This window comes from Aythya marila, assembly GCF_965140915.1.
Source record: "Aythya marila genome assembly, chromosome: 5".
NCBI lineage: Eukaryota > Metazoa > Chordata > Aves > Anseriformes > Anatidae > Aythya > Aythya marila.
Genome location: NC_139046.1, coordinates 38812507 through 38830068, shown reverse-complemented (window position 1 = coordinate 38830068; position 17562 = coordinate 38812507). Strand labels below are relative to the sequence as shown.

Sequence of the window (17562 nt, the reverse complement as noted above, 5' to 3'; positions counted from 1 at the left end):
CTTTAGCCTTTCTGTCAAAATTCAGGGTGAGATGCTCTGGAGTATAAGTTTGGGTCAATCTTTGTATTTTATCTACATGTTAGTGGGACATTGTAGTGGTGTTGTGACCCAGCTGCACATTCAGGGATTGTGTTAGTCATTCTGAACGTACAATTATGCTCAGTGAAATCATTCATATAATTTATTAAATTATTGTACCATCAACATGTTTCCCTACAGATATATAATTCCTTCATATCAGCAATCACAGTACAAGTAATTAATATTTTTTATCCCCAATCTCCAGAGGGGAAAATTGTGTCAGTGAAAGATTAGCTGTGTAGTAATGTAAAAATATGTTCTCTAAATTCACATGATTGACTTTGTAACACACCATACTGTGCCTATTATTTTTTGTGCATCAGCACGATTGCTTATTAAAGGAAAGCATGGGTCTTTGTGAAGAACCTTTCATCATTTTTTTCTGTCACTATCCAGAGCTTTTCCTGCGTACAGTAACTATGTACAAGTCAGTTGTTATAGTGGGTAATTTTATATTACATTGGATCAGACATTCAGTAAACTGTGTTTGATTTTTAGCAAATGAATGTGTCCCTCTGTGGCACAAGCTGTAGTTTAAGGCAAAATTTATGAGGTAGTAACAGTTCCTGCTAGCTGCGGTGTTGTTTCTAAAGTAAAGCATTGGTTTCTACATCTGAAATTAAATGAAATATTTTTTGTTAGTTTTGGCTTCTGCTGATCTAGAGTGTTCTGTAAATGTTTATGGACTCTGTGCTCAGTAAATGTATTAGAATAGATGGTGATGGATGCAACAATGTTGGTTCGCTGTAATTGTGAAATGTGTGCTCAAACTATGCTGCTAGCACTTCACAGTGTGAGATGTTACATTGCCAAACCCGGGTATATTGTAAATACCTTGAATTATATAAAGAGGTGTTTGTTGCTTTATTATGTGGGATGTTTACTCTTGAAAACAACAAAAACAAAAACAAGCAAACAAAAAAACATGATTCTCATTAGAGTATGAGTTAGTACTTTTCATTTTGTGTTCAAGCTCTATAAAGCTTCCTTTAAAAAGTGTTGTGGGACTTTTGCAGTGTAAAATGATCTTGTTATTTGTATTTAACAGAATCACAGAATTGTAAGGGTGGGAAGAGATCATCGGGTCCAACCCCTCTGCCAAAGCAGGTTCCCTAGAGCAGGTTACCCAGGTAGGCGTCCAGACAGGCCTTGAATATCTCCAGAGGAGGAGACTCCACAACCTCCCTAGGCAGCCTGTTCCAGTGCTCTGTCACTCTCACTGTGAAGTTTTTTTACATATTGGTGCAGAACGTCCTGTGAACCATTTTGTGGCCATTGCCTCTTGTCCTGTCCACACAAACCACTGAAAAGAGGTTGGCCAAATCCCTCTGTCTCCCAAACTTAAGATATTTATCAACATTGATAAGATTCCCCTCTCAGTCTTCTTCTTGAGGCTTAACAGACCCAGGTCTCTCAGCTTTTCCTCATAGGGAAGATGCTTCAGGCCCTGTATCATTTTTGTGGCCCTCTGCTGGACTTTTTCCATGAGATCCCCGTCTTTTTTGTACCAGGAATTTCTGTCCTTTTAATGAAACTTTTACTGATCCTTCAATTGATTGTGTTCAAAATTGTGAACTTTTGAAAAGAATTTTTTGGCAAAATTGAATTTTATTTATACATATATATGCATGTATGTATATATGTGTGTGTATGTATTATCAATATAGTTGTGTAAATACACATCCCTAACTAAATTTTTCAGAGATCCAGCACATGCAAATATTTATGAATATCAAATTTTCCCACAAAGGAAGCTGAGGTATCATTTTTGTCTCTGTTGCACATACACAAGGCTCCCTGTACATCCCAGATCCCCATAAAGTATAAAATAATATTAATTTTACAAAAATACAATTTATGTTTGTAGATGAAGACTTGGAAGAGTTCACAGAACTTTAAACTCTTATAGATAATTTAGTTTTAATCATACACTTTTTGTGACTACTTAGCAAAGAATGAAGAGCCTTGCAAATGATGGAAAGTCAAGACAGAATGGAAATACAGGATTTTCTTGTATAGAAGAATTCTGTTGAACTGAGGAAGGATGAAATCAAAAAGGATATAAAGAAAATACTACACAAACTGTAAATACTACAAACCTGTAAAATGCGACAGAACATATTTTGCCATTAACTTAATTCTATAATTCAGTTACTAATTATTCCACTGAACTACGCATGTTAATCAATAACTGCTGTTAATTGTTGAAAGGTATTTTGCATGTGAAGTTTTGTTCCTCGTCTCAGTTGTACCCATAGTATGACCTGCATTGGGATATATGGACTGAAGGAGTCTAGATCCAGAGATAAGAACATACTTCAAGGCAAAATCCTTAATTGTGCTTCCTTATCACCCTGTAGATCATGTTCAGTTTTAGAGCTGAGACTCATGAAAAGTTTCCATCTCTACGTGAGTTCTTCTGATCATTTTATCTCCCGCAAAGGGAATTTCTAAGAAATCTGTGGCAATGCCACCATGTCATATTTGATATATTACCTATGTCAAACTAATTGAACTAATAAACCTTAAGGCAAAAGTCACTAGGGACAGTCACACATCGGAAGGAATAAAAATGGCACTGATAAGTGGTAAGTATGTTAAATCTAAATCAGAAGTCATTACAACAACTAAATAATCCAATGTCAATCTAGAAGATGGTGTTTTCTCTTAGAACACAATTATTATGGAACTGTGTACTCAGTTTGAAACTCAGAATTGAACACCTGTGGACTGTTTTCAGATTCTGGATTTTGAATAGAAATTTTTAAGTTACTTCCTTACTTACTGTAGGAAAGACAAGTCTCCAAATCACCCCTTTATTGTTTGGGATTTCTGAAATCTTCATTTTGAATGAGAATTTTTGGACGTAATTTTTTAAAAGTTCCTCTGTAATATTTAGAGGACAAGTGTGAATTGTTTGCTTTAAGAAAACAAGCAAACAAACTGAATGATACAACTTTCCTTTGGAATTAATTTTCTCTACTTTCCGTAGAGATACAAGTAATATGAAGGAGTCACTCAGGCATAGTAAAAACCAATTAGCTGTTTCCTCAGATGTACATAACAGTCAAGCTGGAGTTACCATTTGCTGTGACGTATGTATCTAGGTGTCTCTATTGAAAAGGGCTTTGCTCTAAAACTTCACACAGCTTTATCCTTTTTAATATTACAGAGGGATTTTCTTAAAAAGTAGAAAAAACAACAACTCCACATTCATTATTTTGTGCTACAGAATACTACAGATCAGAACCTTCTTCCGAATAAACCTGTGCCCTCTCAAGAACTGCTGTGAAAAATCATCACTTTTCAACATGATTCTGAAAATGGCTTCCCAGCAGTGTTTGCATATGGTGACTTCAAGGAATCCATCATATTTCAGAATGCTTCTGCATCCTCTGTATAGCCAGTGGCTTCTCCATTTGAAATGCCCTTCCAAACTTGAGCCCCAAAACATGGATACTGCATCTTTTCACTTAAATACTTGGCATTCCTTCTACCAAATCAGAAAGACACTATTTGTTTCTTATGTGGTCATCCCAAATCTCCATTGCTGACTTTTGTATCCACTAAGAAGGTTTATTCCACATACAATTGACATCTAGGTGTCATAAAAGCTTAAGCTTTGATCATTACAGTAAAATTATTGTTTTAGATTTTAACATTTACTCTGTATCTATATCTAGAAAAAAAAAAAAGAAAATTTGATAGCAGTGTGTTGTAAAATTAGAGGTACTCTGTGAATATTAGTTTCAGAAAGGGATGATTTTGCAATTTTTCTTCCGTCTTGATAAATGTATTTCATCAGGTTTTGGTAGGCACTGCTGGGCCCTGTATCAGACTATGAACTTCAGTCCTCATTACACTCAATAAAGCCACTGACTTTTAGACAGTAGTTACACCATTAGCTACTACATGCCATTAGTGTCTTCATGTGTTTGTTGAGGTATCAAATAAGTCAGTCTTCCTTAAAAAAATTACATTTTTGAATTCTTGAAAAGTTTTCTTCTAAATAAGTACTTCAAATCCTGGTCGCTGGTGGCTCCTGTTTCACTAGACCTCTGAAGTTTGAGTATTTTTACTAAGCTCCTGGATTACAATTAAATCTATTGCTAACACATAGAAAAGGTCTTGTGGAAGTCTGAAAATTTATTATTCAGGTTACGCATATGAAAATCTGAAACAAAAGAAAGCAGTTTCTCTTGTAAAACTTGAATGATTATGAAAGAAAAATAATAACAAATCAGCATTTCTGCCAGAAAGAGGCTATCAGGCTCTCTTCTTTTGTCAGTTGATACTATTTTAGGAAAAATATTTCTTCTGCCAAGTTCTGAGTCGATTATTTTGATATTTTATGTGAGAATGTGCTTGCTTTTCCTGCAGTTTAGAGAAATACAAAGCAGCAAAGAGATGAAGAAACCTATTTTTCTGTTAGGGGACCGTAGGTTTGAAGGTGAATATACCTTCCCTTCAGGTATGGCAGGAGCTGGAAGTCAGCCATGTACCGATTGTTCTAGACCTCCTAGAATGCTCCTCATTTTAGAAAGATACTTGACCATATATTTATATATATTATATATATATATATATTTCTGTCAGACACTCCTGACAGAAAAACAGGACCCACCTCCTTTCTTCAAGTTTGGGCAGGAGGCAACTGCCCAGAAAAGGCAGGACAGAGAGAGACGATAGGAGGGTTATGACAGGGAGAAGAAAATAGTGGTAGGCAAAGTAGAATCCCCAGTCCTTCAGGCCGTGATTCTGCTGATTTGGTGTCAATGGGCAGCTGCTTAGCATTGTTCTGGGTATCCACTGTTTAAGGTTCAGGGATGGAGAAAAAAACGCGTTCAGTGAAGACAGCTTTTTGCCAAGGAATTACAAAGTAAAATTTAGTCCACTTTTTTTGAAGCTCCTTGTCCTTCTGTTGAAAAACTCTAGGAAAACAAACTATTGGTGAGTGGATTGGAACATTCATAACTATTTTCATCCACTACTTAATCCTAAATCCAGTTCAAGTAGTCATTTCTATCCTTACTTTGTTTAGAAGCATGCAACATACCACAGTCTGTGACTTCCATTAAAGTCCTTCTTTGAACTGTTGATCTTTCTGTCTTGTTTTTGCCTGCAGACCTGTTATTACAAGCTATTATTACATGCTAATCTAATTCCCATCCTGGAATCCAGTGTAAGCAGTGGTCTGTAGTGCTCCACTTAACTCCAGTATTGGGCAGCTGGATTTAGGCCTGAGCTGTTCATGCAGTGTATCTCCACTATTACTTACCTCCAAAACCCTCCAGGCAGGACAAGGGGTCTGCCGAGCAGGTCTTTTGCCTTTGATGATCAGATAGAGTCTTCTGGCTTTCAGTTGTGTGCTTCCATGTTAAGATTTTTTCACAACACCTTTTTGGCAGCTGTGTGTTCTGGCTAACTTGTCAGGAATTTGGGTAAAAGCTATTGGAGACTACTAGCAGCAGTCCAGTGATTTTCTTGTATCCGTATTACAACTTCAGGTGTTTCCTGACAGTTACAGCAGAACCCACATTAAATTGACTTAATGACATAGATTCAATTCAGCTAATACCCATTGCTTCCTCTATTATGCTTTTTTTTTTTTTTTAACACAGTTTGAGTGGGGGGAAAATCAGCTCCTGCAATAAACACATGTATGCTATATTGGCCTCACCCACATAATATATTTGCATCTTTCTGAAAACGTTGCAGTGTGTTGTAAAAAATAAAAATTTCTTTCATGACTTTTCCATTTCCCAATTAATTTCTCTTCCTAGGTAATCCTGCCAGTCTTGGTCTTCTCAAAACACAATATAATTTATTTTCTGTAAATTATTTTAATGGAAATTAAAAGATTCCACTTCTAAATTAAAAAGCAGTTTGCCTGAATTTCTGTAAGTGAAATATCTAAGCTAACATTCAAGACACTGTAAATATAATCCTGACATTTTGTGTAATGTAACACTGAAACCTCTTCAGATGTTATTCAGCTACTTCAACGATATAGAAATGTGTGAACTAACTCTAATGACTGTACAAGATCTTCAAGGTTACCAAAACTGAAATCCTTTTATTTTTGATTTTTAAACAGATGAATTCATCATGAATTTAAAGTCTCTCTCTTTGTGTTAAGATCAGACAAAAGGCAGAGTTTAAATAACGTCAAGGTTGACTGCCAAAACAACTGAAGCTAGCAAATGTGAAGTAAAGCCAACACACTGTTCTTATCTCATAGTGGTATTAAAAAGAGAAAGCTTAAGACCATTGTAGAACAGAAAGAAGCAAGCCAAAACATGATAAATAAAATGCAGTAATACTGAGGAAAAAAATGAAACAATAAATAAAAAATAGCAAAATCAACTTATTTTTTTTAAAAAAAGTGTTCACTATGTTTCTTGAGGAGAAATTCAGAGGACTTGTAAGCCTTAGATTAGTAGCTTTTAATGAGAAAGCTGATTAGTTCAAGACGCTCTAATAAGAAGGAAGAAAAGACTGTGCTAAATACTTCATTGGGCATGGGAGCATTAAAAAGTAGAGAGAAAAAGAAAAGTTAATGAATGGGAAAAGAAGCCATTGGAGATAAGGCTAACTCCAATTTCAAATATTAAAATACCTTTCACTAAAGGTAGAAAGGAAAGGTCTGATGCTGTCCTATGGTATACAATACTCTTTGATACACATTTTGCAAATGTAGGTACTTCCCTTGAAATTTCCTTCCTGCATGACTTACAAAGATGTGCAGTTAACAGTGAACATTCATACTGGAGCAAAACCTTCTGAAATGTGTGTATATCTACTACAAGACATCATATCATGGATTTCATATCTAAATCCTCTGAAGGCTAAAATTCTATAAAATGGGTCATTTAAATCTTTTGTTAGAGGCCTCAGTTTCAGTCAGACACCTCTATTCTTACTTATGTGGTTGGTAGTTATCTGTAAGTTTTCAGTGCAATCCTGGACAATATGGTATCATAAAGGCCTTGCAAAGTCCCAAATTCATTTTCGTAATCCAGCTGATTACTTTTTCAATCAGTGTGATTTTACTTCAGTCACTTGACAAAGAATCCATGTTCCTTTCAAAGGACCCATGGCTCACCTACAGTTCTTCCTTCTGACATGGACAAGATTTGGTTGCATACAACAGGCTGTGGTCAATGGGTTTAACCATCATCCATGCAAACTTGCACAAATGTTTCTTGTTGCAGTCCTTCTGCCAGTATATCACATTCCTACGGTTTAGATTTGCGCCAGCACATGCGTCGTACCACCAGCCTCCCCCGGGAATGCCATTGTGTTCTAATTTGGCACAATTCTGAAAGTAATTGTCATTGTCTCTGTCCTTGGTGGTGAACTTCTGGTTGTCATGGAGGTAAGCTTCTGTGTCCAGGGTCAGAGCATCAGTTGCGTTGCCTTTGTATAGGCCAACCCTGATTCGGTATTGAGACTTCTCATCTTCAATAAGGAATGGTTCATACTGTCCCCATTTAATTTCAGCATTTAGGTCTACAAGTTTAACTCCAAGTACATATTGCACAGAGCTTCCTGTTAACTGATGCATATATTCGTTTCCTAACCAGTGGTTGTCATGAACAGAGCCAAATCCGTATTTGTAATCCTGCCAGGTCCTATCAAAGTCGACAGTACTATTGGCTGTAATGTGCTGAATTACTGTCCAGCCACCATCCTGCATATTACAAGAGACAACAATTGGGTCTTCCTTTGGTTGGATGATGTAAAGACCATCTCTGCAATTTCCTTTGGAGCGCTGAAAAATTTCAAAACAATCCCTTGGATAGTCTAAGTAGAAAAAAAAATAGAATTTTAAAGTAAATTTCTGTTTAATTAGTAAATTTTATATATTGAACTCTGTTCTTTACAGTGAGTGCATGATCGCCTTGATTTGTCTGGAAATGGTCTCAGGCCGACTTCAGACCAGCTGGTGGGCATCTACTTGGCTAAAGGTGCATGATTTGAAGGCAGAACATGCAGGAAAATTTCAGGAATTCAAATAAGGTTTTATTATCCTGTTGTAATACGGAAGTGTGGTTTTGCATTTATGATGGAAATACGGTTAAAAAAATGTATGTACAGACTGTTCCTTTTCCTCCTAAGTTTCTCCAGTTTGAATAGTCAGCAAGTTACTAATTCCATATGCCTTGTGCTAGATCACTATGTCTAATAACTAGAGATAGATTTATTTGTTGAGGGTAAAGCTAATTTCTCTTTAACTGATTTATGCTTCAGGTATCTGTACCATCGTTGCATTAAATTCCTATCAATATGCCATGCACTGATAAAAAGGGAAGCTATCAAAGCAGTTATTGCTAATACAAAACTTACAAATATCTGTGAGTATTCTTGGCAACAGTTCTTGTCACTCAATCTCCACATTGATCTTACCACTGATTTGCAGATAAAGCTACAGTACCATGCAGTGCTGAACAATGACATCAGGAAAATAGGTGAAAGTGTTTTTTCCATTATACCACCTATCCAGCAGATTCAGAGGTGATACGAACAGCATATAAGGTTTAGGGTGACCCTCTTTATTGGTCTGAAATATATATGTAATGTATTTTTAAATGTAAGTTGCTTATACGGTAACTTTTACTATAGTATAATAGCAAGCAGCTCTAAGACTAAGACATGATGCTGTATGATTTAGAATTGACTGAGATTTCTAAGAACCAGAACATAATTTACTGTAAAACACACTTATGTATGTATGAATTCATGTACAGAGAAATTCTTTCTTAAAGTAGGATGTTATTCAGTGTCTATTCTATTACTCAGAAACATGGTTGTAGTCACTCACTTCATCAAAGAGTTGAAAGGCACATCATTATGTCACTATACTAAGGAATACTTCTAATTTATATTTAACAGAGAATATGTAATTTGTATTTAACAAAGACATAATAGCTTTAATAACTCTACCAGAATACTTCCTACAGACCACCTGTTATATAGTATAACAGTTTTTCAGACACAGGAACTCCAAAGTCCTGTCCTGGCAATAACCAATAGGAATTTAGGTACCTCACTTAGAAATTAAGTTTTGTTTTGTTTTTAAACAAATTGTTCTTCTGGGAAGCTGGGATAATTCGGGGAAAGTGTGGCAAAATGTCCTAACTTCTTTTACAAAGTCATAAAACAACTAAGTAAAAATATTTCCAAAGATAAAATTTTAAATACAAACTTGGAAAACAACTCTTTTCCTTGTGCGAATCATTGGCTGGAGAGCCCTTTGTGATTGTTTTACTGAACACATTCTCATTCCCTGGTTATACGTCATAATGTACTGTGAGGACAACTGTACTTTTAGTGAGCTTTTACTTTGTTAGGGTAATTCCTGTTAGGATAACAAGTTCTGATATTATTTAATGTAAGATATATCTTCCATTCCTTAGTTGTTTTATTAGCTTTTAATCTGCAAATTCATCTCCTAGAATGTGAATAAAATTTGCACGCAGTATTGCAGATGGCCATTATGGTGCCACTGATTCATCCCAAGTCTTTTTAGAAATATCTCTGATGTAGGATTAAATTTGCAGCTCTTAGTTTTCTTTAATTTAAATTTTAGTCTATTTGGATCTTTGTAAGTGGTAAATCCTCACTCGCAGTAAAATCTGGAATTTTGTACTTTATTTTTCATCCCATTGGTCTTGCTCAAGAACATCCTTTTTTTTTTTTCCTGTGCAATATTCTGACTGTATTGACATTTCTCTAACATCATGTTATCATTAAATTTTATCAGCGTATTCCTATTTTGTTTCAGTATAGGTAATAATAATACTGAAAAATTCACTTACAAGCAAACACTTCCAGTCTCCCCTTGACTTTACTGTTTACTTTTCTATGGATGTCATTGCCCTTTTTCAGTTTCTACTGAAATGACAGTGTACTACTATCTTCTCTGATTTAATTTTATTATATTAAGTATTGTACCATAGGTTTTGTAAAAGTCCAGCTGGCCTAAACCTGTTAAAATACTATTATTCATAGTATCCTTATTGTATTAAATATAGCCTTTTATATTTTATGTTCAGAAGTTTGCTGGTGCTTTTAAGCCACTCAGCAGTTTTACAAAAGTATATAAGCTTTCTGTGGTCTTACTTTTAGGCCTTTCATTGCCTAATAGCATCTCCAGCCTGGAATAAAATACTTAATTTCAATACTATCTGCAAGAAATTATCAAATATCCTGATGACAGAAGAACTTTGTACATGATTCTGGGCCCTCATTTTTAAAGCATTCAACTGGTAGACAGACCTGATCCTGCAAGTTTATACAGAATGATGATTTAAGTATATCGTGGTGTTCAGGCCAGTAATGTATACAGTAACACTTGTATTTTCTTACTGAATATTATTAATGCAAAACAGAACAGCTTCTGTTAACATATTGGAAAAAAAACAACACACTTTGGCTGGCTGTTTACGGGATTCACTTGAAAAGTGAATGTTATAGATGCTCAATTGCCATCAGTCAAGGATGAAAATGAACCAACCTCAGTACTCCTTTTGGCTGCATTTTATGTGGGATCTACTCATGTAAATGCATTAGAAAACTTACCATATTGGACCTCACAAGCTAGATGGGCAGAGCAATGTCTCAGTTCAAAGTATCAATGAGATCTAGGTCCTGAGGTGTTAGATATAATCAAAATATGATGGTTAAAAGAATAAATCTTTAATTGTCTCAAAATATTTTAGATGAATATTTTAAACAGTTAATTTCTCTTGAATTAGGCAGCAGCCGAGCAAGGGCTTTAAAGAATATGGATTTTGTGGCAGGACATGTTAATATTTCAAAGTATCATTGCAGAGCAAGCTTTCAAGTATGTTGAAAATGTTCCAAAAAAGCAATAAAGTAAAACACAGCATGCATCCATTTCACTGACTTTCTTCATGAGTACCTTTTTCATCGACGTTAGCCAGTCTCCCATAGCCTCTTTGATGGAGAAGGTGGGCATTAGCCAAGACCACTGCCTCTTTGGTCATCACTGACACAGTGAAATGAAAAAGCAAGAACAGAACAAATCCCACTGAACTCTTCAGCAGCATCTTCTGAGTCAGTCCTCCTGCAGCAATGCAGAGCTTTCCACAGACTGGAACTAAAAATGGAAAGATTTATGACTTCTAGTTTGAAAGTCCTGAAGGAGAAATAGATTGAAACACCTGTTTTCCATACAGTGAGCCTCTGTAAAAAATGGCTTCTTCCGTCTTTCACTGCCATCTCCCTCCCCTGATGTTTTACACTCTACTTCCAGCTGATGTGCAGCCCACTGCTGTGTCACTTAGCCATATTCACTTCTGTTACCTTGTGCCTTGATGGGCAGTGAAATACAACCTAATTTTGTATGACAAAAGGTCATAGAAAATAACGTAAAGACAAAACTTAAAAACACATTTATCAGAATTAAAGTTTGGTCATTCCCGAAGTCCAGACTATATGGAAAGAGAGACGTTAACGGACCATCTAGTACAAACAGGAACACTGGCTCTGCTGACTATCTGTCTATACTTCAAACAGTGCTCAAAATCATGGCTTCCTAGTACTGTGAGTATTTCTATGTGCTGGAGAATGTACTTCTGCAATTCTGGACTACGCTCTGGATGAATTTTTATCTGTAGCTTTAAATAGGTTACAGGCTTAACCCAGACTGAAGGGGGGGGGGGGGGGGGGCGAATCAAAACACTTTTGAGCCTCATTTTGTCCTCTTTTTTTGTGTTACATGTCTAGTAACTCTCTATCCAACATAGAAAGGCTCTTGATTAGGCTCTTACCGTATTAAATCATGGAGTCCTCATCCCAGCAAATCTCAGTCTGATGGAAGAGGAATTTCAGTATCAATGACAGCTCACACTGAATCAGGATAACATATGTTTCCCATACTCTCAAAGGACACTTTAACTTAGAACCTAGCCAAACCCTTCTGATGAAAGCAGAATACACATGTAAGAAGCAGCTCTTTGGTCAGTGCTTATTTCCTGCCAGCATCAGCACAGCTGACATAGACTCACTCCCTTCTCCACAGTGTTTTACAATGCAACAGAGCCACATTCCTTATGAATCTGATTCAGTAGAAGATCCAACAGTTTTCTAGAGTGCAGAATTATAAAGCACATATTTATTTAAATGTTTGAGATAAATCATTGAAATAAAAGTCAGGCTTAAGAATTAATTTTTATACCTACTATATAGAAACCCAGTGAAACAGAATTTTCTACTCTAAAACTATTCAGTAATAATTCTGATTTACTATTAAAATACAGTTTGTTATTACATCCAAAGCGGACCATTTGATATCATAATAAACTGGAAAATTCCCTTCCATGAAACTCAACACATGGTTCCCCCTACAGCACTTAAATTCTGCTGTGTTTGCATTTCCCACTGTCATGTAACCCTTTCACTGAAAGCTTCTATCATTATTATTAAAAAATGACTACAAATCAAAACCTAACCTACAAGCATTACTTAGCTTTAGGAAATCTGTATTTGGATCTGGAGTTTCTGTTTTACCTGTTTTTTTCCTTTTGTATTTTTGAGTGAGTCAGTCTTTTTTCTTCCCCCACATTTACACTACACATTGAAATGATTTACAGATCCATTTAATTCCAGAATAGAAGTTGGTTTTATAAGTTATTAAGAAAGAAACTGAGGAAAACAGCACTAGGCAGGCACCTTACCTCTTTCAGTGAAGCTTAGCAAAGACAGAAGTGCACACAAATGCATGAGCTCATTCTCTACAGTTGTACTTTGCCTGCTACTCAAGTCCAGGTGAATAAATCAGCTCCAACACACTATCTCAAATGCAGAAGGGCAGCAAAACTGTATCTTCAATATTGCACATTGTGCTTACTCTGGTGGACTTTGGTCTGGCATATTCCACTTGCAAGTAAGTATATATGAACCATAAAGTACAAAGTTCTTCCATAAGGATTAAAGTAATACTGTAACTGTAATTAATTTCTGAGTAATAAATAGACATAGCAATGGATAAAAGGCTTTAGTTCAGAACATTACTTATGTTGCTTATACACATAACAGGTAGTTGTTGACATTTACTATGTCATTTTACACAGGTAAATTAACCAGATGCTATACTGCTAGTCATATTTACAAATTACATAAAGAAAACTTGATTTTTAAGTATTAGGAAGAAACTGACCCTTAACCACATTTTTGCTTCAGGCTTATTCACATTAAAACATGCAGTAGCATCTCAGAGCTTTAAAAAGTGAAGAAGATGGAAATGGAAAAAAAAAAAAAAAGCAGAACTGGTTGGTTAATAGGTTAGTATTTTAGTTTATTTGGATTAACAAGAGTTGATTAATGTTCATTCAGGTCAAAACGTGAACGAATTAGATGAATTAGTTGTTGTTATATATTCTTGTACCTGAAAGTTGCATTGTCTATTTGGATGACGACTAATCTAGCATTTATCATTTTCAAGATGAATCAACACTTTTTGGTGCTCCTTGATCTATCCTGCAACCCAGTTTGAACGCTTCTTGTATCCCTAAAAAATTAAATGCAATTAAATCTTAAGGAGCATTTAAGTCCCATGCATCCTCTACTTGAGGATTTGTTCTGTGCATGATTTCTGTTCAATAATTCATCCTCAGTGAAAGCACAACATATGAGGATTTGCATTTCATATGCAATTAATAGAAATAAAAGAAAACAAACAGTCCATAGAAATACTTCTGTGCCTTTGAACAACTTTTGACTCTGAGTTGCTTTGCAACCCTAGCTAAATGCACTTTTGTATCTTCAGACAGGAATAACAACAAAAAAAGTGTCTGCAGTTATTTTCACTTGTTCTTGAACTTCCAAGCTGGTAATGGCACGTGCAATATGTGTTTTGTCCAACAAAGCAGGAACCAGATCTTAAACTGCTAAGACACATTGCATTTAAAACTATTTTCAACACAGCCTATAAATCCCTTTTTACATATTCATTATTTGTCAGATGAACCATTATTTTGGAAACGAACCAAGGCATCTATCCTTGAATGAATGTAAAACAAAACAAGAAAACAAAACAAGAAAAAAAAAAAAGCTTTCCTCTTAGAAACATTTGACTTTACAAGTGTTCATATTTTTTTCAGACTTCTTTATGAAAATATATTTCTTTATTCTGAAGTAAAAACTAAAATGTTTTCTCTAACTAACATGTTTTTCATGTCTTCCTGTTGAACCATAGAATAAATTCTAAAGGAGTAGAAACTTATCTGAATCGAAGAGGATTTGCTTTTAACAAAAACAATGAATTAGAACGTAACTTGAAGAATACATCCAAATCCATCATCGAGTTGATAGTCGGGTTCATACTGTTCATTATCTTTATCAATGAACTAGATGATCTGACAGCACACAGCCTAAGAAAAATTGGGGATGATGCTAACATAATAGATGGTAGAACTTCAGTCCAGAGGAACAATGATAGACTTCAAAGTGGCCAACAAAAAAAACAGGAAGAACAAAGTTCTATGCAGAGTGGTGCAAGCCTAATTACCAGTAAGAACTGATAACTCACTACTTGAGTAGGAGTCTTGCACCACATGAAAGACCAAGGAGCTACACTCAACACCTAGTGTCTGTGAACCAGCATGCTCTCATCCTGAATAAGGCAAACCATGAGTCACAGTATAAGCAGCATAAAAGACAAAGGAAAATTATTATCCCTCTCTACCCCTGGAATAGAAAGCCCATGCCTGGAATACTGTGTCCAGTTCATAAGAAATGCTTGGAAACTGGAGAGGATCCAGCGAAGGGTACCAAGATGGTCAAGGGCCAAGAATACAACCTACAACAAGAGGTTTAAAGAGCTGGGCTTGTTTAGCCAGACAATGAAGACACTAAGGAATTACCCAGTAGTAGGTTACAAAGGAGATTCATATTGGTCATTTAGGAAACCTTGATCATCAGGAGGAGCGCAGCACAGGAACAGCTTTCTCAGACAGGTTGTGAAGTCTCCAAGCTTAGAAGTTTTTAAGACTGGCTAGACACAGCATGACAGACCTAAGCTAGTGTTGCTGATGATCCCAGTCAAAGTGAAGTTGACTAGAGACCATCAGAAGTTCCCAGCAACCAGTATTTCTGTGATCAATTGTCTGGACTTCAGTGATAATAAACAGTAGAAACATCCAGCATTTCAGGTTTGATCCAACTTTGGCACATCACAAAATATTATTCAAACTCAGTCATACATTAAACACTTATCTAAGTATCAGTCAACTTCTCTTTTGGGATAATTTCTACTATTACTACAGACGTTTAGTAAATTCAGTAAGATGAAATTCTTGTTGTCAACACACCAATTTTACCTCAGATATCTGATCAAAACCAAACAACAATAATAAAAAAACCCTGAACAGCTAAATTAACAGTATGTAACAAAACATACTTTATTCAACAATTTTAGCTGAATGTCAGCCAAAAGATTTTTAGCAAGCAATGCATTGATCTTTGATTTGAATCAATTAGCTGTATTGTTTAAAATGTTGTAGCCTAACCTTGTAATATAGGAGTCTAAAAATGATTTTCTCATCTGGGGCAAGAAGCAGCTGGGAGCATTGTCATGGCAACCATTTCATTTCCAGAGAGATTCTGACTTCTGTTGCTCTCTAGCAACCTTACAACTGAAGTAGCATAGCCTGGGGAAAAAGAAAAAGAAAAAAAAAGGAGGAGCTTTTCATATAGAGAAATATACCATCACAGTAAATGATTGGGAAGACTACAAAAGGAATGCTTCAGAATGTAATTCAGGCTTTAAATAAAGGAAATTCTCAATTTGATGAGCCCAGAAAAAAAAAAATAAAATATATATATATATATATACACACACACACAGGGGTTTGATTGATGAGAAGCTTGACATGAGCTGGCAACATGCACTTGCATCCTGGGCTGCATCAAAAAAAGCATGGCCAGCAGGTCAAGGGAGGTGATTCTCTCCTTCTACTCTGTCCTCCTGAGACCCCACCTGGAGCACTGCTTCAGCATGAGGGCATGGAAGTATTAGAACGAGTCCAGAGGAGGGCCACAAAGATGATCAAGGGGCTGGAGCACCTCTCCTGCGAAGATACGCTGAGGGAGTTGGTGTTGTACAGCTTGAAGAATCTGGGTAGACCTTATCGGCCTTCCAGGGCCTAAAGGTGTCCTGGAGGAAAGCTGGGGAGGGACTTTTTTGTCAGGGAGTGCAGTGATTGGACAAGGGCTAATGGCTTTAAGCTAAAAGAGGGTAGATTTAGATTAGGCATTAGAAAGAAATTCTTTACTCAGAGGGTGGTGAGGCACTGGAGGAGGTTGCCCAGAGAAGTTGTGGATGCCCCATCCCTGGAGGTGCTCAAGGCCAGGCTGGATGGGCTTTGGGCAGCCTGGTCTGGTGGGAGGTGTCCTGCCCATGGCATGGGGGTGGAAGTGGGTGGTCTTTAAGGTCCCTTCCAACCCAAAGCATTCTGTGATTTTATACCACATTAATGACTCCAGTCACCTTCATGGATGCGCAGTCTCTCCTGGAATTATTGCAGATTTCACTTGCCTCAAACCAACTACATGACATAATTAATGAAGGACTGCATGCAAGTTTCTTGTAATAGGGATTTAAGAATGGCAGAATTTTTCAGGTGCGTTTCTTTCCCATGTAATACTAATACAGTGGGCTGAAACCAGATTACTTTCATGATATTTAAATGGCATGATATTTCATGCCATTTTTAGTGAATCCAGGCCAGGCCCACAGGGCTTTTTCCTTTTTTTTTTTTTTCCCCCTAATAGGAAAAACTCTAAATTTATTTTGTTAATATTTTCAGCAAACTGTGGCTGACACTGTATCTTCCTGATACTTTCCTCGGGATACACTTAAGTGTTTGAAAAAAAAAAACTATGATAAAATAAGCTTCAGACACCTTACAAAGAAATCACAGCAATTTGATTGCATCTTTCCAGGACAAATGACCTCTCCCCCACCAGCTGGCTACCTGGTGATAGAAATAATTGGCTGCTACCACTGAAGCACTTGAAAGCATAAGTGATGTATACAATTACTTCTGCCAGCATCAGCTGAATAGAATTTGCTACACAATTTAAACATGACCCTTGTGCTCATAAAAATGAAGGGCAAATGCAAGTGAAAAACCTCTGTGTAAATACTACATGAAGAGAAACAGCAGGAAAACAAACCGAACCAAAAGAGTATCAACACTACAATTCAAATCCAAAAATGATGAGAGGATTACACGATGTTTCTCAAAGAATATTTGCCAGCCATCTCTAGATTCAAATGACTTCTTACGTCAGGGGCCCTTGCAATGCTACAAGCAGAAATTATTTTCATGAAAGAACCACCTGGATACTTCAATCACATACACTGTGGTTCAATTCTCTGAATGTTGTTGATAAATATGACAATGGATGCTGCACATATTCCACTGTTAGTCTTAATAACTGCTCCACCTC

The 17562-nt window shown here is 36.3% G+C and overlaps 1 protein-coding gene across 2 annotated transcripts; it reads right to left on the bottom strand.

Moving 5' to 3' along the window:
* Positions 1 to 5302: 5302 nt before the first annotated feature.
* LOC309878520 (fibrinogen-like protein 1-like protein) lies at positions 5303 to 15731 on the bottom strand. Of its 2 annotated transcripts, none has more exons than XM_082761118.1 (3): positions 15618 to 15731; positions 11009 to 11206; positions 5303 to 7887 (listed from the first exon to the last, which is right to left on the bottom strand). In XM_082761118.1, the coding sequence occupies exons 2-3, from the start codon at positions 11154 to 11156 to the stop codon at positions 7187 to 7189; spliced, it is 849 nt and encodes a 282-aa protein (XP_082617244.1). In that variant the 5' UTR covers positions 11157 to 11206; positions 15618 to 15731; the 3' UTR covers positions 5303 to 7186. The 2 variants fall into 2 exon arrangements, with proteins under 2 accessions (XP_082617244.1, XP_082617243.1); XM_082761117.1 differs by lacking the exon at positions 15618 to 15731 and adding an exon at positions 13496 to 13620.
* Between the last annotated feature and the right edge of the window lie 1831 nt (positions 15732 to 17562).